The sequence below is a fragment of the Lynx rufus genome, unplaced genomic scaffold (assembly GCF_022079265.1).
Source record: "Lynx rufus isolate CCGP_SWC_20201006 ecotype Redwood Valley unplaced genomic scaffold, mLynRuf1.p SCAF_7, whole genome shotgun sequence".
NCBI lineage: Eukaryota > Metazoa > Chordata > Mammalia > Carnivora > Felidae > Lynx > Lynx rufus.
Genome location: NW_025814889.1, coordinates 76846252 through 76871296, shown reverse-complemented (window position 1 = coordinate 76871296; position 25045 = coordinate 76846252). Strand labels below are relative to the sequence as shown.

General features: G+C 53.9%; 1 protein-coding gene across 2 annotated transcripts; it reads right to left on the bottom strand.

The window, feature by feature from the left end:
• Positions 1–2711: 2711 nt before the first annotated feature.
• Positions 2712–24715, bottom strand: ASIC1 (acid sensing ion channel subunit 1). 2 transcript variants are annotated; one of them, XM_047066617.1, is made up of 11 exons: positions 24354–24715; positions 23531–23726; positions 6712–6862; positions 5969–6096; positions 5536–5686; positions 5099–5155; positions 4475–4628; positions 3944–4035; positions 3364–3443; positions 3171–3275; positions 2712–3012 (listed from the first exon to the last, which is right to left on the bottom strand). In XM_047066617.1, the coding sequence occupies exons 1-11, from the start codon at positions 24713–24715 to the stop codon at positions 2908–2910; spliced, it is 1581 nt and encodes a 526-aa protein (XP_046922573.1). In that variant the 3' UTR covers positions 2712–2907. The 2 variants fall into 2 exon arrangements, with proteins under 2 accessions (XP_046922573.1, XP_046922572.1); XM_047066616.1 differs by lacking the exons at positions 23531–23726; positions 24354–24715 and adding an exon at positions 9542–10195.
• Positions 24716–25045: the final 330 nt, after the last annotated feature.

The following is a 25045-nucleotide window of genomic DNA, read 5'->3' as shown; positions in this document are numbered from 1 at the left end:
CTCCCCCCGCCCCCCGCGCGCCCCCCGCGCGCCCGCCTGTCCACCCCGCCGGCCGGCCGGCACGGGAGGCTCAGGGCAGCGAGACTATGGGCTAGAGGGGGGCGACAAGCGGAAAAGGCCTACTGACCACTCCCTCCCGTCTACACGGTCCGGGAGGGAAGACCATAGAGAACTCTGGGATAGAGAGGCCCTGTGAGCGGGCGCCCCCAGGCTGACGGGAGGAAGACGAGGCCCTGGAAAGAGGGACCACACCTCAACCTCAACGCTCTGATGACGGGGGTGATGGAGAAACTGCTTCATCTAGGCGCAGTAGATTTAACTTTCCAAAGCGCTTTTTTTGTCTCCTTCTCTTATTGCTTCAAGCCTGGGGGCACTGAAGAAGCGAATGCACCGTTTATTCCATTTTACAAACTGGAGAGCTGATCTTAGTGAATGACTGGGCAAAGATCAGCCAAGTTAGCAATAAAGCCAAAGCCCAGAATCCAGATCTTCTGGCTAATAGCCCAGAGGTCATTCCACAGATTCAGTGCAATAACTACCTCACGCCAGAACTTGGACCCAACTTTGTCCCTGACCTTTAAAACCTAAGCTGCTTCCAGATTTTATTTTGGATTTTGACCCTGCCCGCTCTCCAAAGAATCCTTTGTGCTAGGACTTCTCTTTGGGACCTTTGACCTCTCCCTCTTTCCCTGCCCAGTGGTTCAAACCATACCTGGTGTAATGGTCAGTCTGTCCCATCCCAGGAGAACCAGAGTCTCCTTGCTCAAGCCTCCTTACTCCTCCCCAGTTGTTTGGCCCTAAGCGAAGCTCAGTTTTAGGCACTTCGTGGAAAGGCCCAAATACTCTTCAAATAAGAGAAGAACGACAACTGAAGAGATGGTTGAAACCCAGTTTATTAGACCAGAGGCATGCGTCACCCGTAGCCCTGCCTGCTGTTCTCCATCCGGTGCACACCCCTTGGCCTTGTTCCTGCTTCCCTCTGGAGAGGTCTGATCTCCAAGGAACTTCTAAGAACCAAGAGCTCCCCCAACATCCCATAGCCTCACTCTCTAGCTCCAGGCAGTGCACAGGTGACCTGCCACAGGTCCTGTTCTGGGGTTGGAGACCAAGAGACAGTTGGGTGGAGAAGGCCTGGGAAGGGGTAGGGCTCTGGCCTAGGAGGAGTGCCTGGGGGAGGGGGCATGGCAGGCCCTCTACTTCACTCATTTCTCATTAAGATAGGAAGGGAGAGACAGAAGAGCAGAGCTTTCAACTTCCCCTCTAAACCTGTATTTTTCCCCACCATTACCAAACCATACCTCACCAGAAAATAGAAGTGGTGGGCTTAGGTATCAGGTGAGGAAAGGAGGCTGGGCACCCAGAAGGAAGGAAAGGTCACTGGCTGAGGACCTGAACTTCTGTCTCTCCAGCTACAAGACTATAGTTCCCCTTGTCTCTGACACCCTTGGCTTGGTGTGCAGAGCAGATCTCCACTCCCTGGGCAGGGTCTCTTTCCGCAGCTATCCCTTCCCTGGGGAGGCCACAGTCAGCCAGGCAAAGGGCTTTGTGATTGTGAAACAGGGGAGGGAATGTTAAGGCTACGGGAAGGGCATAGGGTGCCCGGGTTGGGGGCAGAGGGTGAGGCCAGAAAGAGGCAGAGCTTGTGATTCACAGCTTCCTTTATGTCGCCACCGAGACAGTGCGAAGGTTACAATGCGCGTGTCGTCTCCTTGTGCTTCTCAGAGGGATGTGTGTACACAGTACAGACACCAGGGGAGAGAGTCCAACTCTTTATACAGGCGAAGGCATTCAGAGACCAGGGAGGGAGTAGAAACACAGAAAGGGGGACTTGGAGCGGGAGGATGGTTCTTAGAGACAAGAGGGGATGGGGTAGAGACAGACAGAGTTAGGGGAAAGTATATACAGAGATATAGCAATATAGAGTCTGTATCATATAGAAATAGAAAATGCAGATGAGGTTGTTGAGAGAAGCAAATGAAGTTGGGGGAGAGGACTTGGGAGAGTTCCATAAGAAAATTTATGGATGCGGCCCTCCGCAGGGGCCCCTGGGAGAGGGACCAGTGAGGTTAGGCACCAGTGTCCCTCTCCCTGAGCTGGAAGCCAACCAGCTGGATCTTTCATGGGACAGTAGAGGAGTGCTACCTCTTGGGATTTCTCTCCAGCAGTTCTGGGGTGGGGGTGAACTTGTAGGTATCAGGATGTGGCCTACAGCACCAGGGCCACATCTTCTCCCCATCATCCACTTCTTCGGGGTATTCCCATCCCCAACTCCCTAGATAGAGACTTCACATGTAAGGGGGTGGGAATGGGGACTAGGGTCTTAGTTCTTGCCTGGAAATTTGCGGTTGGGGGGACACTGGGCTGAGAGGGTCTCTTAAGGCTGGGGAAGCCTCCCCCCCCCCCCCCCGCAACAAGCCCTCCCCTTCAAGGTACATTCTCTGATTCGGGGCCAAATTCCAGACCCCAAGGATCCCCTCCACCCCCCACTGGGAGGGGCTTTGGTGACTGGTGGCAGCAGAATGTAGGTGGACAGTCAGATGACAGACAGCCAGACAGACATAATTCAGGCTGGGAGCTGGGGGAGGCAGCATGGAGCAGAAAGGGGCAGCCTGAGGTCACCTGCCCCATTCTCTCTTTTTAGTTTTTAGTTTTTTAGTTTTTTTAAAGTTTTTTTTTTTTAGATTAGTTTCAGTAAAAATAAAAAGAACGGGATAGAGGCAGGGAGAGGGCTCTATGGTCAAGACTCCTTCCTCACCACAGACAAGAGGAAAGGACTGCCCAGGAGTGGGGGACTACCTTGGGAGGGGGGAGTGAGTCCCCAGGGCAGATGCGGAGGGGCGCAACTGAGGGCCCCCTTATTCTCCTAGCCCTCCCCACCTAGGCCTTTGGTACGGTGGCCTGCGGGGCTCAGCAGGTAAAGTCCTCAAAAGTGCCTCGGGCCGGATGGTGAGGTAGGATGTTGGCAGCATACGTCATCCCGGCAGGATGGCCCCGGAGGCTCTCACACGGGTTCTAGGGGAACGGCACAGGACAGGGACTGGTTATCAGAAGGGCGACAGGTGGTGCTGGGGCTCGGGGGAGGCAAAGGAGAAGAGGTGGCGAGGGGGGTGGTCCTGGGGCTGGGGGGGGAAGGGGCGGGGCCGGAGGGCACCCCTCTCTTGCTCCCTCACATGTCTTTTGACGTCATCCAGGCTAAGGGCCACACCCTTGTCCGCGCTGCTCCTTTTGGCCTCCTTCTGGCACTTTCCTCTTCTGCACAGCTTGTGCTTAATGACCTGAGACAGAGGTGGGGTGGTGAGTGGTTTGGCAGGCCGGAACCCTGCAGCGCCTGTGGCCCCACCCCCACGGCCCACCCACAATTACCTCATAGGCGTAGTCAAAGAGTTCCAGTACTGTGAGGATGCTGGCCCCAATGAACAGGCCCATCTGGCCTCCAATGTCACCTGCAGGGGAGGGGGCACAGGGAGGTTAGTGGTGTCAGGACACCTTGGAAGCAGCAGAGCTTACTGGGACAGGGACAGTTAAGTCGTATTTGCAAAAAGATCCACAGCCTTTGCACAGAAGGAGCACAAAGCGATTCTGGTGGGGTTTATTTTCTTCTCCGTGCTTTTCTGCATTTTTTTTTTAAACTTTTCTAAAGTCAACAGGTGTTATTCAGAAAATACAAAATACCCCAACATTCATTTTCCGGGTAAATTTTCAAAGGCTTATGAAAGAGTCCCCCCTTCATGCCCACAGGCCTGTCTCTACCACTTTGCCCTAAGAGAAGGTTCAGCCCCCTCCTCCCACTATATACCAAGACAACAGAGTTTGGGGAAAGGACCCGGGGGGATGGCAGGCGAGGAAGGAACTTGCGGGACAGAGGTAGGCAGCCTGCTTTGGGTAGTAGGGTGTCACGCCATGCCCATGGCATGGGAAGGGGGCAGTGCCATGAGCAGCTCACCCAGGAGCCCTGCAATTTCATAGGCCTTCTTCTGCTCAATAGTCTCATAGTTGAGGACTTCAAAGAAAATGTCCAGCACCAGGATGTTCTCCCTGCAAAGGGGTTGGGGGAGGAGACCTAGGTTCAAGTCACATCTCTGTCCCTTACTAGCTAGGTGACCTTAGCAAGTTATCCTCTTTGAATCTGTCTCCATGTCCATAAAATGAGATGTCGATGGGGGTACCTGCCTTTTAGGATTGTTGTAAGGATTAAGTGTGATGGCACCTATGAAAAGACACTCCGCACACTGGCAAGTGTGGAGTGACCCCAGTTGTAGCAGTGCGGATGAAGATAGAGAATGAAGCAAGGAGGAAAGAGAGGTGCTTCCTTTGCTTGCTCCAGCTAGATCTGCCCTCCATGCCCACCCCAGACTCCTTGGTTGCCTTCTCCTTGTTATCTCAACCTCCTCCTGTCTGCTGGCCCCTCAAAGCCCCGTTATACCCTTTACAGTCCCAGCCCAAGGGCCCTGCCCTGCACAGTTAGAGCCCTTACCCTATGTACTGCTCAGACTTGTTGAACTTCTTGGCCAGGTACTTGGCTGACGCTTTGCTGGGGATCTTGACCATGGACAGCTCCTTGCCATAGCGGGTTAGGTTGCAGGGCATTTCACACACACAGTATTCCTGGTCCTTCTCCACCAGGAAGTCTGTGCCCGACCAGGTGAGAGGCACCAGTTGAGTGGGGCTCTTCGGCCAGCACCTTCCCAACATGAACATCCTGGCCCTGTCCAAAGGAAGCCTGGATCCCCTTCTCTTTACCTGACCTGTCCTTTGCCTCAGCCCTTTGCCTGCCCTGTGCCCACCCTGTGCTGATCCTCACCCAGCCTCCCCATGGATATTTCATAATCCTGTATCTCACTGCTTCAGGGCCCTTGGGGGTCAACCAGCTGAGGTGTTGACGAGAGAGGGTGAGGGCCCCTCCCGGGTGAGCCCGGTTCATTTTTCACAGGGGCCTCTAGAGATGCCATTCCCAGCCTTGCTGAGGTCAGACACAGGAGAGAGAGTTCAAGTGAAGCCTGATCCAGGAGTTATCTGAAGCTTCTGGGAACTTGGTCTGAAACCCCCATGCACATGGCTCCTTCCTTCCCCCAGACTACCCCAGGACAGGGGTGCTCACCCAGAGCAGGATCCGCACACTCCTTGTACTGTTCTGGAGTGCAGTATGGGGCATCCCCTAACAGAGGAGAAAAGACAGTGGTGCAGGATGGAGATTAAAGGGGTCTTCTGATGATGGTGGTATTAAGGGCCTAGAAACTGGAAACTAGGAGAGGGTGGGAGGGCAGGACTAGCCAGCCCCCAGTCTGTCCTGAAGGTGACCCACCCCATAGTCCACACCCCTCTTGGATGCTTTCCACACTTTCTGACGGGTACAGTCAGGAATTGAGGTCAGAGGGACAAGAGCCATAGGAATATGGACGGGGCTAGAACTGTGGTGGGGAGAAGCCAGTTAATCTTGCTTCCGTGTTGGCAGGTGGTTGATAAGCATGGGGAGCTGGTGAGAGGCAATGCAGGCTGAGGGGCCCCAAGACTGTGTCTGGAGCTTTGGGGCCTGACCTGGCATGTGCACCATGCGACAGTTACAGTTCTCCACCAGGTAGCGTGTCTCACAGTCGATGCGGCAGGCAGTTATGCTGTAGGAGTCGAAGAAATCCGAGTCCATGGTAACAGCTTTGCAGGTGCCCCAGGGCGGGGGCAGGTAGATGAGCTGCTGGGAGAGCCGGGGAGCTGGGGGGTGTGGGGACTTCTCCCCGAGTCACCTTGATGGACTTGTCTGACAAGATGCAGAACTCAGGAGTCCTGCCCCCTCTCCCTCTGCAGACTCTGAGGGTCTCAGAGTTTACAGAGCATTCCTGTTCATTCATGCTTCTCACTAGTCAGACTGAAACCCAGACCCTAGCTCACCCGTCCCTCCTGTATTGATTGCCCACCACTCCATCTTGACCCCTCAACACCCCACCCTGGGACCAGCCTCCCGTGGTCCTCTCACCCGCTGCTCCTGGCAGGACACAAAGGTCTGGAACCCTGGGGCCACACCAAAGCCCAGCTGGTCGATGAAGGGAGGTTCATCCTGACTGTGGATCTGCACTTTGATGCCCGCTTCGAAGGACGTCTCATCTATGGGAATGAGGGGGGTGTGTATCGGGAAGGCTTCTGACTCCCTAACCTCCTTCAGAGCTGGGGTCATGCCACCTCTCCTAGGAATAAGCACAGTGCACACTGGGACGGGGAGAGGGGTTAGTCTATGGGGCCCATCCCCAGGATCCTTTTGGGTTTGCTAACTGCATGCTGCCCTGATGAACCCTGCAACCTACATACTTTTCTTATCTGACTTCAGCTATGCATCTCGGCGTTTCATATTCTTTCCCAGACACTATCTATTTCTCCCTCTCCTTTTCTCTCTTCTCCTCATGTCTCTCAGCCCCAAGGCCCCCTGGGACCAGACTAACGGCAGACGGCCCAAGAAGAGAGGGAGTTATTTATAGAGCGAGTGGCGGCCACTGATGGAAAGGGATGGCTGGTTACCTTGGAGAGTAACTGAGCCAGGAAGGGGGAGCCAGAGAACTGTGAGGGTGGCAATCAGGTAGACTCGGAGATGGAGATGGCAAGATGCTAGGAAGAAGGGAGGAGAGCCCAAGTCCTGCCTCGGGTCCCACAGTGGAGCTCAGGAGTCCCCTGGTGGAGGCTGATGACTAGGGCCATGGGAAGGGGTCTCAGAGAGAAGTGACATACCAGTCTCTCCCCATACGGGCAGGTACTCGTCCTGCTGGATGTCCAGCATGATCTCCAGCCCATTGCCAGTCCCACCCTTCATGGTCTTCAGCCGTGGACGCCCATCTCGGCCCGAGTTGAATGTGTAGCACTTTCCATACCGTGTGAAGACCTGGTGAAGGCAGAGTGAAGAACCTGAGAGTCCTGGCAGTGCCCCCTACCTACCAAGGGCTGTCCCCAGACCCCTCGGCTGCTCAGGAATGATTCCTTCTATGTAGCCCATTCTCCATTTGTCCTCCTCCTCACTCATTCGCTGCCCTTCTTTGCCCTGCTCTGTGCCCTGGAAAGCTGATCCTGATGGAGTGTGCTGTCCGTGCCCCTTTGTCACTTGGACAGGCTCTGGGTTCGGGATGGCCACTGGGAGCTATCACTAAGGGATCAGAGGGCAGAAGGAGACAGAGATCCGGGTGTTCATCCTTTCCCACCCTTCTCCCCTCTGAAAATGTTCTGGCAGTGGTTTAGACCCTGTAACGACAGACCCTGCCAGGAGGGCTCCCCGCATAGCACCGCTGCCTCCCTGTACCCCTTTAGCTTGTATGTGACAACTTCCCACTATCACTAGGTGCCTCAGGCCCCTTCAGGCAGAGTTTCCTTAACTCTGCCCACAGCTCTGTAAATAGACCCTTTGTTCAATTCTTTTCAATTAGACTATCCGAGTGGCAGTCTTTTTCCTGCTGGGACCCTGACATATATACACCTCCATCACCAGGATCCCGTCACTGCCATACTCCTGGTCCCTCCTTGAGACTCCCTCCTTGAGGCCCCCTCCTCAGGCCCAAGATCCTGGGGCCTTCTGAGATATGATTTCTCTTTTCCTGGATTTTGCCCCAGGCATCTGAAATCTTGCTCTCCCCGAGATCCTTCCCCCAAACCAAGCAAAGCTTTTTAGTTTTCTCTAGCAAGGAGCCCCTTATGTCCATCGTTGTCCCATCATCACCAGAACCTGAAAGCGGACCTAGTTGCCATCCCAAGGACCATGCTCACCCAACCACCAGCATCTCCTCTCCCAGGATTTGGTACTGAGCATTCAGGGCATGGTATGCTTGGAAATGTTTGTGCAGAACTATGAGGGCCTCAGAGGAGATCTGAGCCCTGGGGGCAGTCTCTCCAGCCCATCCCTCAGAGCAGCCCTTATCACAGCTCTGACCACACAGACACGGAGAGAAGAGTGAACCAATTCCTTATGGCCCTCTCCCTGCTGCTTGCCTGAATGTTTCCAGGTTCCCACAAATGGGGTGAGTATGCTTTGACTACTGCTTGATGGTGACAGAGTCCACAAAGCAAGTCAGAAGGTCTACAGACACAGCCCAGGGAGAGAAAGACAGTGTTAGGCCAGACCAGAGCAGTGGGGGTATGTGGAGGTTCCTAAGAAATAGAATCCCTATCCCCTTCCCCCTTCCTGAAACAGCCTCCTCCCCCATTCAGAAAAGAAAACATGTGCTCTCCTCTATTCTGTGGGTAAGGCCCAGAGATGAAGTAGAGACAGAACTCCAACAACTTCCAATCCCCCAGCCCCACAAGGAAGTTTTGTGGCACTCAGTCACAGGCTCCAGACGCACACCCACGCCTGCCTACCCTCCATCTGGAAGGTGAGGGACCCCAGGTGGCCCAGAGCACCAGCCCTGCCTGGGCTGAGGGCTGTGAGGTTGACCAGCGGACTGCTGCTGCCACCTGGTGGTTCTATGTGAGAAGTGTTCTACCCTCAGGTCCAGAGGCAGCTAAGTTGACCCCTTTGTTATCCCACGTTCCTGTATTTCCAGGCCCGCCTGAGATCCAGTGGCCAAAACCTCGAGGTCCCTGTCTGCGGTTGGTCCACAACACACTGATGACAGCCACCTGCTCCTGTGCTATGGACGAGGTGGGGGATGGAGGGACAGATGTGGGGGAAGGGAAGGCCAGGCACCTGGCACCTGGAGGGGGCAGGAGAGGAGTCGGGCCAGACAGAACTGGAAGCTGAACTGGGGAGGGGGGGGGTGCCACTTGGTGCCTCAGCAAGGACCCTAAACTCCAGAGTGGGAGGGCAAGCAGGAGGCTGACTCCCACTGAAGGCTTCCCTGGGCAAGAGGATCCCTAGTCACTCAGAGCTGGAGGGGAAGGGGAGGATTTAGAGGAGGTCTGTTGTTCTCCCTCAGATACACAGACACACACACACACACACACACACACACACACACACACACGGTAGGAGGAACACTGAAAGACCACATGAGGATGCACTGACATCCCTGCTGTGGTCATTACTGAGAAGGGGTGTGGTGGGGTGGAGTTGGGGGCTGTCCCCACCCCTCCACCTCCCTTCCACGCTCTTCTTCTGTGCCTCCAGAGACCAGGTTATACCTGCCCCAGCTCCAGTCCAGGGGTGACAGTCAAAATTGTTAAGGCCAGGAATAGGTACCCACCATCAGACCAGAGGTTGACCCCAAAGACAGACTAAGGTCCTAGGCCCTGCTCGATCACAGGGAGGTCTGGGAAAGGGCTGGAGATGCTGGAGAATATTCAGGGAGACACCAGGGGCCTCAGGGCAGCTGCTAATTACCAACTAGCACAGATGAATTTCAAGATTCTAACAGGAAGAGCAGGACGGCACAGACCCGAAAATAGCAGCCCGGTTCCAGACCCTGGGGCTCCCGGGCAAGCTCTGGCCAGGTCTCTCTGAGACAGGTCATAAAGTGTGGGTGGCCCAGGTGAGGCAGGGGAGGTGGTCACCAGCCCCGGCCCCAGGAGGCGACAGTCAGGGTGTGCCATGTCAGACACGCTTAGGGTGCTACGCCCGGCCCGGGCCCCCACTCACCACCGAGAAGTTGTGAGGGCCACAGGGCCCCCCGCAGTAGGAACAATAGAGCAGCATGTCCTCCAGCCGGTGGCAAGAGCGATTGTAGAAGCGGTGCAGGTTAAAGGGCTCCCCAGAGAAGGCCTCAGGCCCCGGTGGGGCCAGAGGCACCCCAGGGTCATCACTTTCATCCAGCCCCAGCATGGGGGCCAGGTAGAGCAAGTCGGGGTAGCTGAGCTGGGACAGCCGCACAGCATTAGTGTTGCAGAGGGTGACCGCCGGGAAGGCCAGCTCCGTGGTGGCCACCTCATCTAGCAGAGTCACGTGCGGGTAGCTGAGGTAATAGGCAACGCGGTCCCCTACCTGGCACAAGAAGGCACCCAGTGCCAGAACAAAGGCCACTGCCCACAGGGCCTGCCTCGGCCCTGGACCCCCCTCCACGAAGATGTGGCTGGTGCCATGCAGGGTGCAGCTGTTGGCAAAGGCCACCAAATCCATGGGCGAATCCCCCTCTCTAGCCTTCTTCCTCACTGCCTCCTTTTCCTTCTCTTCCTCCTCTTCTGATTCTGACTTGTCCCGCTGCCGCTGCTGGTGCGGACCCCAAACATCTCCCAAGGGCCCTGGGGCTTCCTCTCCAGAGGAGAATGACACAGAGCAGAAGATCTGGATGGGCATCTTCTCCAGGGGCTTCCTGGCACTGGGGATTGGCAGGTGAAGGGAGAGACAGATGTGATCTCAGGCAGGGTCCGGCAGAGCCAGCCACCCAGACCTTCTGCCAGGTCTCCTCCGCCCCGCCAGCCAGCTGTCCTTCTCTGCCAGGGCCTTCGTGGCAGTGTGGCTGAGATGGGGCTGAGACTGGGCGGGGCGTGGGGAGGAGGACCTGCCTGCTCTGCCACTGGGCGGGCCTCTGGGCTGATGAATAATGGATGGCGGTGGGAAAGGGAGGCTGATGGAGGGGAGGGAGCCCCTTTCCTGTCACCAGCTCCAGCAGGACAGAGGGGGTTGAAGACAGTGGAAACCCTAGACAAGCCTAGGGGCTCCAGGTGAGATGGGACCTAGCAGATTCCTTTGCTCCCACAGCCCAGAGCCACAGTCCCTGCCCCTCCCCCATGACATTCAAGCTCCCTATCACCATCCCATCGGTTCCTCAGCATCTCCCTTGGTCTTCCTGTCCCAAATCTGGGTCCTCGCCCCCATTCTCACCTGGTGCAGCCATTTCCCTGAGGTATCAGAGCCTCTGCACTCTCGGCTCTCTCAGACCTCTAATTCCTCTATGACTCCCCCTGATCCATAATCCCCCCAATTATTTCACTGACCATATACCCCCATCATCTCCCAATACACACATAAGACCCCAGTTCCCTTTCAGTCACTGCCCTGACCCCAATTTACCCTGTTACTTCCTGAACCCTTAATTCCCCTGTAATCATTGCCTTGACCTCCAATTTCCCTCCCGCCAGTCCCTGACCCCATTTATCCTCCCCTGCCTCCCCTGATTCTGGCTCAGCTTCAAGTCCTCACCCTCCCCTGTGCTGAGCAACACTTAGGTCACTTTCCCCTCCTCCACCTTTCCTTTCTGTGGCTTGGGGGGCAGCCCAGGTTCCATTAGCAGAGGTCTCTCACTGACCACAGACTCATTTATGGCCAGTTCCCGGCACCAGTGGGGGGGAGGACCCTGTCTCTTGCAGCTGAAAAGCTTCCTGGCAGACCACCACTCCCCCTCCCAGCTTGCCCACCCCTCAACGTCCAGGAGAGGAGTTCGAGGAATTCTGTCTGGTAGGTGGAAGAAATTGAGATCAGAGAACACTGCTAGGTCAGGTGGAGAGTGTCAGGAACCAACTCGGGGTGTTCCCCAAACCCTCAGCCTCATACATACCCCTGGCTGCTCAGTCTCTGAGACTTGCCCCCAGTTTACCATTCTCTGCCCCCAGGCCCCTGGCCCCTCTGTGCGCTCTGATTACTCAGGGCCAATGATCGAGGAACTTGAGCCACAAGCCAAGTCTCTAGGGCCTAGAAGGTGACCTGAGGGGAGGAGTGGAAGGGAGGGAGAGAGGGGAAGCCTGTTAACCCTTCCTTTGCAGGACCAGAGGTAAGCAGTGGAGGTCAGATGAGTCTACTGGGCCTTGCCCTTCCTTAACCATCACACAGCCTCAGACCTCCTTCCCCCTCCTTTTCTCCCCTCCCTCCCTGCTCCCACACCTCTTCCCTTCTCTGTTTCCATGCAGAGACCCTGGAGTGTGTTGGAGATTGGAGGCAGGGTGCCAGATGCCAGCAGAACTGACTAATATAGGACCTTTGGCCTCAGCTTTGCTGCCAGGGACACAGAGGCCCCAGAAGAAGAGCGGTGTTTGAGCTCTGGCCCATCTCCATCTTTCACCATTGCCCTCAGACTGGCCTCCACCTCTTCTGCCTAAACAATGGCTTTCCAACTGCTCTCCCCAATCCCCTGCCTCCCAGTAGTTTCTCCCCACCTTATATAATTCTGACCATTCTCCTGCATAGAGACCTTCATGCCCCAGTGCCTCTTGGTGAAATCACCTCCATCGCAAGAGGAGCTATGAGGCCTTTGCAACTTACCTTCCAGCCTCCCTTCCCCAACCTTCCACAGCAGTCTAGTGCCTAGCCACCATGCCCTTCTCCCATTCTGCATACACACAAGGCTCATCCACAGCTCCATGCCTTCCCTGGACTCCATCTGGAGAATTTCTACTCATTTTTCAAGACCTCACTCACATGTTACTTCCTCCAAGAAGCCTTCCCTGATTGCACAGGACAAAGTTAGTACCCACTCAGGACACAGAATGAGGGGTCCAAATCTGCTCAAGCCCCTTCAGGCATGAGCAGTGACCAACAGCTTCTTGAAGACAGAGACCGTGAAAATGAAAGAGCAAGACCCAGGGACCATGTTAAGAAACTAGAACCAAGAAGACCAGGAACACCCAGGGCAACCAGAGAGGTCACTCAAGAGATGAGAAGAAAGATTACCGCCCCCCAACCCCCTTCGACTGTGGTCCTCAGGCTTCTTCTGTATGAATTCATGGGTTCCTTTTCTGTTTCTGGTCCCGTGTGCATTTTCTCCACCTGGGCACCCCCCTCCCAGACCTCAGCTTCTAGAAGGCTTTGCCTGTCCTCAGGATGTGTGTTTCAGAGGTAAGTTCTAGGCCTGGGGTGAGGGTGGGGAAGCCACAGCTGCCCGTGCGTTCCACACCCACTAGAGGGCATTGTTCCCCTCCTTCAGACTTCTGGCCGGAGAGGTAGGTTAGACTTCCAGAGGGAAGACACCAAGACAGGGGACAGACACTTCCACCAGGAGGCTTCACTAGAGAGAAGGGCACGCGCACACACAGCAGCTTCAGAGGACGGCAAATCCAGCATGGCAGGACACTTCTTCCCCCACACCAACACAAAGACCCACACTGCACACCTACACATCACTACACACAGCTGCCTTGTGGGGCAACAAAGACACACACACACACACACACACACACACACACACACACACCAACCACATTTCTTCCCTCCTCCATCCTCTAACATTCTCTGCTACCACATCTTGTTCCAGTAGACAAATCCAAAATTTTCACAGTAATGGGAGGTAAGGAAAGTATCAAGCAGCACACACAGACCGCCCCCCCCACCCCCAAGCACACACAGAGGCCCCAGGAGAAGTGGCCAAGCAGAACGCAGGTAGGGCGGCACTCGATTCTGAACCCTCTGTCCAAGGATGCAACCCTTCCCTGTGTCATTCCCTACCCAGCACCGCTCTTAAGCTGTGTGTGGCGACTCAGTGGTTTCTGACTTTCTCCACATGTCTTTCTAAACTCCCTCGCCCTCAACATCTGTACAATGTTTCATGCTCTTCAATTAATATCTCATGGGATCTTTATACAACCTAGTGAATTAAGCAGGTTTGAGTAACTTCACCCCCCCCGACAAATGAGGAAACTGAGGCACAATGATCTGTTCAAGTTTCATGGAGAGCAAGTAATGGGCATGAGACTAGGATTAGATCATCCCCCTCCAAATCCCTTCCTCCTTCTTCATTCTTTCATTTATTCATCAAATATTTACTGAGTATCTACATACTGAGGACACGTGAAGAATACATAGGGGCACCTGGGTGGCTCAGTCGGTTAAGCATCTGAGTCTTGGTTTCAGTTCAGGTCATGAGCTCACAGTTCGTGAGATTAAGCCCCACATCAGGCTCCATGCTGACAGGGCAGAGCCTCCTTGGAATTCTCTCTCTCCCTCTCTCTCTGCCCCTCCCCCATTCCCTCTCTTTCTCTCAAAATAAATAAACTTAAAAAAAAAAAAAAGAATATATAAAGGACCAGGATCTTGCCCTTGTGGAACTTACTGTCTGATGGGGGAGACAGACACCATTTTCTAAAAATTGCAAAACTAAATGTTTAATCGCAAACTACGATAAGTGCTATGAAAAAAATAATATGCTCTATGGGAGTGAATGACAGGGAGATCTGACCCAGCCTTGGGAATCAAAGCAGGTTTCTCTGAGGAAGTGATGTTTTAACTGCAATCTAAAGAATAAGGAGGCATAATTAGGTAAAGGTCTGCATGGGGGTAGGGGGGGGAGGCAGGGGGAAAGAGTATTCTAGAGAGCAGAGTCATGCAAAGGCCCTGAAGACCATGGAAGGAGAGAGCTGAGCAGAGGAGGATGTAGTTGGAAAGCCAGGGCAGGGTAAGAACAGGCTGGAGGAACATGCAGGACCCAGACCTCTCAGGGCTTTGAAGGCCACAGCAAAGATTCTGGTCCAAGGACAATGGGAGGCACACCGTGGGAGAATTTCAAGTGATCAGAGCAGTGTTTTGAAGAAAGGACTCTGGAGTGGCCAGAGGGGATGCTGGAAGACCTGTTAGGAAACGATTGCAGGGTCTAGGTAAGACGGTGAGTAGTGGGCTGGCTTGGTATAGGGTAGTAGGGTAGGGATATTTGGGAGGCAACAATGGCAGGTCCGGTTAAGGGCGGTGAGGGAGATGGGAGTGTCAGGGATGATTTCTAGTCTGCATAAGTGGCTGTATGGTGGGGTGGCTCGCTAGGCCAGAACACAAGGCAAGGACTAGTTTGGGGGATAAGATGATGAATTTGGCTTTGCACATGCTGGGTTTTTGGAGCCTTGGGGACATCCAAGTAGAGATGTGAAGTGGGAGATTGGTCACTGGTGCTGAGGCTGAGAGGAGAGAGCTAGACTGAGGCATACATCTGGCACTCGCTGGTGTATAGATGCTGACTGAAGTCATGCGTGAAGATGAGATGGCCCAAGAATAGAATAGAAAGTGAAAGAAAGAAAGAAAGAAAGAAAGAGCAAACAAGCCTGATTTGTCAATATCCACTGAAGCTAAACAGAATCCCAACCTGTGACTTAACCACAGCTCCTAGTTATATACCCAAGAAATGAGTACCTATGGCAAGCAGAAAACATAAACAAGAATGTTCATGGTAGCTTTACTTATAATAGCCAAAAAACTAATAACAACCCAAATGTCTAGCAAGAGTAGAATGGATAAACACATCTTGGTATATTTATATAATGAGATACAACACAGCATTGACAAAGAGCTAACTACCACCACACCAAACAAGATAATCTCACAGACAAAATCGAAAGCAAAAGAAGACAAGCACAAAAGTGTGTATGGAGGATACATATACTCTAGGAACGTCAAGAACAGGTGGGACTTGTCTGTCCCGACAGAAGTCAGAATAATGGTTAACTCTTATGGGACAGTATTGACTAGGAAAGGGCCTAAAGGAACTTTCTAAGGTGCTGGAAATGTTTTACACTTTTATGCCAACGTAAGTACATACTGATGTAATACGTAAAATATAACATTGTGAGATACACCAATGCAGGGGCACCTGGCTAGCGTGGGTAGGGCATGTGACTCTTGATCTCAAGGTCATGGGTTTGGGCCCCACACTGGGTGTAGAGATTACTTAAAAATAAAATCTTATATGTAAAAAAAAGATACACCAATGTAAAAATGGACTAATGAAAAATTCATCAAGTTGCACCATTAAATTGTGCCCTCATGATTTGTAAAAAGAGAAAAGCTTGGGATTGAGACTTGAGTAGTGCTGACATTGAACAGCCAAGTTAAAGAGAATGAACCGGCAATGAGACAGAGAAGGAGGAACTAGACAAAGGAGGAAAATCGAGAGTGTGTGGGTGTCAGGACAGAACGGTTTTAAAAAGAGGAGGTGGTCAACCATTTTTGAATGTTATTGAGAGAGTAAGGATAAAGAACGTTTGCAGGATCTGGCCACATGGAGGTCCCTGGTGGCCGCAGCTAGAACCATTTTGGTGGAGTGCTGGGGGCAGGCAGATGGCAGCCTGAAGCAGATTGAAGAGGGAGTTTGAGATGAGGAAATGGAGACAGTGGAACATATACATCACTTTTCATAATTTTTTCTGTGAAAGGAAGCAGAGAGATAGTGTGCGAGCTGGAGCTGGAGGGAGCTGTGGAGTCGAGAGACCTTTGGTTTTGGTTTTTATCTTAACCTCAACCCTGATACATAGCAAGTGCTCAATAAATGATAGCTGTCGTTTTAGCTATGTATTTCTAGATGGGAAAATCATAAGCATGTTTCAGTGTCAGTAGGTAGGTTCCACTGGAGAGGCAGAGACCAAGTGTAGAAGGAGAGGCAAAATCTTTAGGGTAAAATTCCTATATAGGTAGGAGATCAGATGGAAAGAATAGGTTGAGATTTTCAGCCTAGATAAGAGGAATGCTCCCCTCTGGGGATCGCTGCCCAAAGGAAGGGCGAGTTCTTGGCTGAGGCTTCTATCTTCTGAGGCTTGGATCTTCTCTGTGGAGCAGGAGGCAAGGTCATCTGCTGAGGGTGAGTGGGGCGGCTAGGAAGGGCGGCTGTTTGAGATGAGTGGAGAAGTCTGCAGTAGTCATTGGGAAGAGCGAGGTGACCAGGAAAATACAATGGGGTTGCCAGGTGGCACAGCAGGCCCATTTCAGGATATTGATCATGGGCACAAGGTGATTTCAAGCTGGCCTATTGTGTGACTTCCTCCGGTAGAGCTTGGTTGCCCTAGAGCCACCCTGAGGAAAGCCAGTGGTGGGTCTATCTACTAAGGTCGGGATTTGGCCAGGTGGTGCAATGAAAAGGCAGAGGAATCAAGAGACTTGGTGTGGCCAACCTGAGTCTGGGGCTCCTTCTCCTTTGTACCCTTTTCCTTCCTGCCTCCTGCTTCTTTAGAGAACACGGCAAGCTGGGAAGCCAGACACCCTCCTCCCCCCACCACCCTGCTCCACACATCTGCTCCTACAGTCACACACAAAGAACCTGGATCTAGAAGATCTGAAGTCAAGGTCCCACTCTGGCATTCACTGGCTATGTGACCTCAGACAAGTCACCTAACATCCCTGAGCCTCAGTTTCCTCATCTTTCAAGTGAAGATATTAATATCTTCCTGCCTCCCAGAATTGAGGACCATGAGCTAAAGCAAAGGGAGTTTGTATATTGCAAAGCTCGACTGGAAGAGATGATTAATTTTGCTGCTATGTGCTCTGCATGCAACCAGAGGTTTGCCTGCACACAAGCTCCCTCCCACAACCACACTGAGCGGCGTGTGCCCCCATGCGCATCCACACACGTCCACCTCACCTAATCTACATCCTCATTCTCTCATCCTCAGACCCCACCACGGAGGTGCACATGTGTGCTTGCCCACTTGGGGCCCACATGCAGCGAATGTGTCATTAGGAAGGCTGAGTTGACTGCTATTCACGGTCAAGGCCACTGCAGCCGTCTCACCCCAGGAATGTCCCCAGCCTGGCCCGATGATGTGACATACTGATTAGAGACACACAGCACTAAGCTACACAGCCCCACTTCCCAGGGCCCCCGGGACTGCAGCCACATCAAGGAGGTGCAGATGAGAAGGGTGAGAAAGGGTTTTCTTTCCAAGAACTCATAGTAGCTCAGAAAAATCACAGTTTGTCCTCCCTTTCCCTGGGGGGTGGCCTTAGAAAACCTGGGATGCCAGAGTCTCTGTCCTTAGAGTTTCTTAAAGGAACTTCCCCTCAAGGTGAATACACAGCCTTTTTGTGCTCGTTTTAACATTTTCCACAAGGAAGGGGCACCTGGGTGGCTCAGGGGGTTGAGCATCTGACTTCAGCTCAGGTCATAATCTCACGGTTTGTGAGTCTGAGCCCCACATCAGGCTCATTGCTGTCAGCACAGAGCCTGCTTTGGATCCTCTGTCTCCCCCCCTCCCTGCCCCTCCCCTGCTCACACACACACTCTCTCTCAAAAATAAATAAAAACATATATATAATTTTTTTTCCCACAAGATGTCCGATCCACGTGTCCAGAAAAGTCAGTACCATACATCCATTCCACACATGGGCCAGCATGGGCTTAGCTAGAGAGTCCCAGAGGCTGAGGGAGGGGCTGCCCCCAGGCAAAGAAGAATTTAGCAAACTCCTTAGAGCCCCCTTTCCTCACAGGAAATTGGGCCTAGAAGCTAAGAAGTGAAGCCAGATAAAACTATGCCTAAAATAGAACCCAGGGGTCCCCATGCCCAGCCTCGCCCTCTGCCAGAACTAGGCATCACTTCTCATTCTTGCTGTCTGCTTCCCAGTTTGGCCTCCCAGAATCCTCACACAAGAGTCCTGACTGGGAGGTTCTCAGCCAGAGGGTAGAAGTTCCTGGAGCAGCCACCTCAGACCTACCGGGAGGGCAGGCTTGTGCCTAGGGTGCCTGGCTGGAGGCAGACAATGACCCCTGCTGGAGAGCAGGGAGCTGTGCATCTGCTGGGGGAGGATGGCAGCGGGTGGGGGGTGGGGGTGGAGAGTCACCACACATTCTATGAAAGTGGAGTTTCTCGGGTGCCTGAGTGGCTCAATCAGTTAAGCATCTGACTTCAGCTCAGGTCATGATCTCACAGTTCGTGGATTGGAGCCCCGCGTGAGGCTCTGTGCTGACAGACCAGATGGAGCCTGCTTGGGATTCTCTCCCTCTCTCTGTCTCTGCCCCTCCCCTGCTTGCTCTCTCTCTCTCTCTCTCAAGAATAAATAAATAAACATTAAAAAAAAAAAACCCTAGAGTTTCTGAATAGCTGAGCTGGCCTGGGGAGATTGGAAGGACTCCACCCAGATGTCGAGGGTCCTCTGGTACCAGTCACATTACTCCCTGTTCCCTGAGGCTTCCTTTGTCACTGTCGCCACTCTCTAGGCTCTGAGCCTCTCTGGGTACCACACTTAACTCCAAGCTCCCTGAGGGCAGGGACTGGGTCTCTGGCATCCAGCATGGGGCCTGGCCCTTAGAAGGGGCTCTGTCACAGTATGAACCAAAGTTGAAGCATGCTCAGAAGCAACCTCCACCCGCAGCAGAAATGGGACCTCCCTGCAGGCCTCCCTCTGCTTCTCAGATGGATGCATACCAGGTGCAGCAGCGACCATACCTTTGAGTTTTCTGCAGGCTGGGGCAGGAGAAAGGCCCAAGGCTTGGAGGTGCTCCCTCCACCCCTGCACTTCCGACTCTGCCCCCAGAGGCACTTAGTTACTTACATCAATTCCCTATTACTTTAGCCAACAGCCGAGAGATCAATTAACTTAGAGTAGCCTCTTAGCTGGGAGAGGGGTGGAGTCAAGAATGGCAGGGGAGGAAGAAAGGACAGGGAGAGGAGGTGAGAGAGGAAACTACGTTATCCAAAGGATGTTTGTGAGAGAGAGACGGAAAGAGAGGGAGAAACCCCAACCAGGGTCCCCGGGATTCTTGCACCTGGCTCTACTCCCGTCTCCTCCCTCCAACCTCAGGCACTTCTGAGGGAGGGAGGGAGAGAAGGATAAGGCTGGAAGGAATGCCCTCCTCCAAAGTTAACTTCCCCGCCTCTCCGGTCCCTCTGCAATCTGTGCATGCTCCCCGTTAACCGCCCCCCCCCAACAAAGACCACTGGGCCTTTGCCCCCGGGCAGGGTTGTTCAGGACCCTGCTCTCTATGTAGCAGTCTGGGCAGCTTTTCCCCTCAGCAGCCTCCGTTCCCTGCTAGCTGGAGGGAACAGACTCAGTGAGGTCTGAGCTGGTCTGAGCTGCTATGCAGTGGGAGGGGGATGAGGCAAGCCAGGGCGTGTGGGTGTGAGGGGTGTCAGTGAAGGGGCAGAGCCAAGTCGGGGATAAGGATGCTCCCATGCTAGCCCTGGCTCTCTCTGGGACCTGCACCCCGGCTCAGCTTGCTATAAGATGGCTGCTCCCTCCCCTCTCCAGGTCCCAGGATCACCCACCTACACCCACTTCTTGTATCTGCTTCTTACCCCTCTAGGTGATCCAGAAGAGTCCTGTCCCCTTCCAGAATCTTAGGGGGATTTCTGTGCCTCTGGGTCCTGGCGGGGGGGGGGACTCCTGTAGGCACCTCAATCCCTTATCCCCCAATTCCACCCCCACCTGAGAGAGAATACTATCTCCACTGCATACCCACCCCAAGGATTTCCATTTTCTGCCCTCCCCTTCCTTCTCTTCCAGGGTCCAGAAATGAATTCCCCACTCTCTCTCCCCCAGGCAAAGGCTCTGGGTCTCAGCTGGAGGAGGGGGGTGGCATAGGGCTGACTGGGCAGCCATCTGCCAGCCCCCTCCCCTGGTGCTGTTCAGCATTCCAGCCACACAGGCGCTCCCACTGCCAGGGACAGATAAGGTGCAGCTGGAGGCTGGCACCAGCTGCGACTGTGCTCACTCCCTCCGGCCCCCACCCAGACACTGGCAGACAGCTGCGCCCCTGGTCCCCCTCCACGGAACCCCTGCCCTGCCGTGGCCTGGCTGGCCTTGAGCTGGGGTGGGAGAGAGCGGAGCCTCAGACCCTGTTGCCCTGGCAACGAAGCACCCCGCCTCAAAGGAAAAGAAGTGGACAGGGAAGACAGGGTCCTTGAGAGTGGGTCTCTGGTTGCTCTTATGGTAGCTCAGGAGAGAGCCGCTAATGTCTACCCTCTGCCCTCTGCCTCTTCAGTCCCAAAGAGTTTCCAAATCAGTTTCTCCCAGATTTAGCCCAGGTTCCCCAAATGTATTCCTACTCTCCAAAGCCGACTCAGCTACGGCTGGGGGATGGACCCAGCCAAACACTCTGTGACCGCCAGTCCATCCCCTACGGTTGAGCTGGATTCAGAAGCACGTCTGGGGGAAACACTTATCACTGCAGACCCCTGCTAGAGAAGCTGGGGTCTTTGAGGGACCAGAATATGCCCTTCCTATGCCCCCTGAACTGTCCCCCATGAGCAAGGTTCTCACTGTTGGATAAGCTTTGCCCTTGGAAACCAGGAGAGGAATTCACATGTACCTCTGCACGCTATATTTTGCAAAAACTGTGAGCCAGGGCTTGGATTCCTAGTTAGAACCTCTGTTTCAAGGCAGCAGAAGATGCCAGGACAGTCTCTCCGGAGCTCTGACCCAATAGGCAAATGCTTTCTGTCAGTGCCCTGTCTGTCCAGGGGCTAAGTACATACCTCTTGGCCTAGCAGAGAATGGCAAGGATGGAGAGGCAGATGTTAACTATTAGACCAAAGAAGAAGAGAGAGAAGGTGGAGCATCAGGCAAGGAGTCTCTGTGCCCCTTAGTACCAGGGAGCTGGAGGAGAGGGCCTGAGCCCTTCCTTTCCACTGAGGAGATGTCAGACATGGATTCACAACCAAACTCCCATGTGTGTAGTAACATCCCTATTGGCGGAAGTGGTATAGTTCCTGACAGGGAAAGAGGCGGGCAGGGAGATCTATGCGAGAGGGTGGAAGGAGGGGTTGAGAGGTTTGGGTGCGGCCAGATTCAGGGTCAGGTCTTTGACATGAGCTCAGAAACATCCAAAACCTAGTCTTCCCTGGCGACCCAGAACCAAGAGGTGCCAGTGCTGGGTCTACAGGTTACTAGTTCTTGTGTCTCCCCTTACCCCAACCCCAAGCAAGAGGAAGAACTCAGATTGTTCCAGAGGTTTGTGAACCAGTCATATGTCCATCTGTCTACTTAGAATTATTCCCTCAGATAACATGGACCGATCACAATTCAGTATCTCCAATTTCACGAACCGAACATGTCTCGGCATCACCACTTGGAATCTTTCTGGGCATGAGGGACAAATGGAGCCTCAACTGAACACTTTCTATGGACTAATTAAACCGCCGCTTTACACCTTCTCGGGTTGAGCCAAGTATTCTGCCCACCGTCCAGAATTACAAGCCATTCAAGCTAATGGGTTTTCTCTTTCTTGCTGGTCCCTTCTGCCTGTACACTGGGTATGTTACAGAGGAAGGCTCTGCCTTACTTCTTCTACCTTCGCCTGCTTCTACCACCCATGTATATACAGTTGGTGAGCCCGGGAACCCTTTGGTCTCAGGCTCTGGAGAATCCAGGACTTTCCTGTTTCGAGGAAGGAAAGAGGGAAGTGGTTAACGCGCCATTCTAGGCTCCCCGTTAGCTTGGCTCGGCAAGGAGTGTAGTCCTGCAACCTTTGTCCGGCAGGATTGACAAAGGCACATGAAGCTGGTCGGCAGAGCAGGGCGTAAGGAAATTGGGAATCCTTGTGTAACCTCAGCAGGAGAAAACAAGCATGGCCACAGCTCCAACATTTCTACACAAGCAAATGCAGTTCATGCTCCCATAATGCTGGGAGGAAGCAGGCAAGGAGGGGGGGAAACGGGCAGGAAGAAAAGGGAATATCTGAGAGCGGAGAATTGGGGGCAGGCATGGATAGCAAGGGGGTCCTAGGGGAGGCTGGGTTTTCAAAGAGCAATGATCAGGATTGGAAATGGATACAATGACTCCAGAGCCAACAATATTAACAAAGAGTACACTTCATTGGAACTTAATGAGACATGAGTTCTAATCCTGAATCTGTCACTAACCAACTACGTGAACTCAGGCAACTCATTCTACCTCTCTGTGCCTCAGTTTGTGCATTTGTAAAATAGAGATAATGTGGCTGTTTATCCAGGGGATTGAAGGACAGCCTACAAAGCATTCTGAAGGGTTATAAGCATCGTTCTCTCATCTGGTGTTATTTTTCACACATGGCTCCAGGTCCTCTGGGCCCTTTCCAGCCTGTCTGGTTGTAACCGCTCAGGAATCTATAGGACTTGCCCAGGATCACCTGGCACATGAGATGCAAGTCAGTTCCCCTAACCCTCCTTGGGATGCTGGCTTTGAGGCAGCCCCATCTGTGGGGAGTGGTGTGTGTGTGTCTGTGGGGGCATCTCCATTGTAACGAGCAAAGGGATGAAAAAAAAAAAAGCAAAGGGAACTTCCAGTTCAGCCATGACTGTGTACCCCAAATAATCTCTCCTTCCTCAGACCCTGGCTCTGTGGGTCTTGCTGGCAAAGGGGGAACCCAATCGGACAGTATGTGCATGTGTATGCGTGTGTGTGCATGTGCGTGTGCGTATGTGTGTGTGTGTGTGTGTGTGTGGACAGGGGTGGCACAGAGAGAATTACCTGTCTGGCTATTTAAGAGAAAGCTTCCCTTACTTCCCAGTTTTTTCAGTGCTTCCCAAACTTAAGTCCAAATCACCTGCTAAAATGCAAATTCTGATTCAGTTGGTCAGGGGAAGTGGAGTAGCTAAGTCCTGCAGTTCTTTCAAGCTCCCAGGTGATAGTCCTCAGACTTCATTTCAAATAATAAGGCTTACCCACCACCATGTCCAGCTCTGACACCTGCAGCCCACACAGTAAGCTGTGAGGTCAAAGCCATGCCAGGGCGTGTGTGTGTGTGTGTGTGTGTGTGTGTGTGTGTGTGTGTGTATGAGTGCGTGTGTCAGCCTGATGTGTGTTATGCACTGTGGGCCCTCTTTTCTGCCATCGTGGACACAAGGTGATGCTCAGGCCCTCACACAGAGCACACGTGCCCCTGTGCTGAACTAAGTCCCGTTCGGACAGAAGCAAACCCCAGGGACCCACAGCTTCCTCTCCCAGAGTAGCAAGCTTGATGAGAGGCCCTCGGCTCCTAACCTCCTCCTCTGGGGGCAGGGCTGACTCATGCCCCACACCAGGGGACTCACTCACCACCTTGAAGTCTTCAGCGCTGCAGACCTCCCCCCGGAAGTGGCAGGAGAGCAGCATGTCTCGAATGTCGTGCCCTGCACGGTCATAGAATTCCCGCATGTTGAAGGGCTTGGGCTTGAAGCTGCGGAAGTTGGCCTTGTCCTGCAGTATCTCCAGCTGCTTTTCATCTGCCATCTGTGTGTCCGGTATCTCATACCTGGAGCCCAGGGGTGAGCAGCGCATGGATCAGCATGACCTTCCATTCATCCCTCCACTGGGCCTCCAGTGTCCCATACCCAACCTCGGTGGGGGGGGGGGGGGGAGGGAGGAGGGTAGCAATCAGCCCTGGGAAGCAGGCCTGGGCATAGGCACAGGAGAGCTGGGTGTGTCCAGAGGACCTGAACCCCGGGGTCTGAGAAGACAGTAGGATCTGCCGTGGCCGCATGGGTAAGGGAGAGGTGGGCAGAGACATCAAGGCAGGAACTATCTTTATACTACAGTCCCTACCCTTTAAAGACAGAGGAGAAGATCAAGACGCAGCAGCAGGAGGGTGGCAGAGGTCATTCCAGAGAAGGTGCTAATGTCTCACAGCTCAGGCTGGGTAGGGGCAGAGCTGTTTGGGACTATGCTGGGATCAGAGGTTGGGCTCCCTCAACTGCGTGCTCAGCAGCACCCCAATTCCTTTGCTGTGAGTGGCAGGCTTGGGGGGCCTAGAGGACAGGGTTGTCCGGGCTTTACAGCAGGTTTGGAGAGGCGAGCCCCCTGATAGGGGTATCCGGGAGCTGGGATGCATGCAACTCCAAGGAGCCCGGCTAGCGCTAGCGGATGGGTGGGAGCCGCCCACCTGTTGTTGAGCAGGGCCAGCAGCTCCCCAGCGTGGTACAGGTCATTCTTGGAGACTTGGCTGAAGCGGAACTCGTTGAGATTGCACAGCGTGACGGCGGGGAAGGTGAGCTGGGAGGCAGCCACCTCATCGAGCTTGGTGACGTGGTGGTAGTGGAAGTAGTACTGCACTCGCTCGGTGCACACACACAGCAGCACAGCCAGCGAGCCCAGGAAGCACAGGGCCCAGAGCGCCCGCTTCAGAGACAGCCGTTCGTAGGAGAAGATGTGGGCCAGGCCGTGCAGCGTGGAGCTGCTGGCGAAGGCCTGGATGCTCACCGGCTGGACGCCACCCACCTCTTCCTCCTCGGCCTTCAGTTCCATCCTGGCCGAGGGGGTCCTGGGGAAGGGGGGTGGGGAGGCTGTTATTGTCCTGAGATGAGAGTACACCTGGGGGGCCCTGCACGTGTGCCCATTCGGGATCCCCGTCACCAGAGGTCACTGCCCCTGGGGCAGGAGACTTCCCTCTGTGTGTGAGCCCAGAGGTGGCCGGCCAAGGGACACACTCGTAGAAGAGGGTTCCTCCAAATGCGGGGGCACAGGGGTCAGCTCAGGCCAAGAGAATGCCCTCCCAGGAAAGCTTCCCAGGCCAGGGGAGACCCCAGATATAGTCATTGGAGGGCGAGAGGGAAGTCCCAATATTTCCACAGGCAG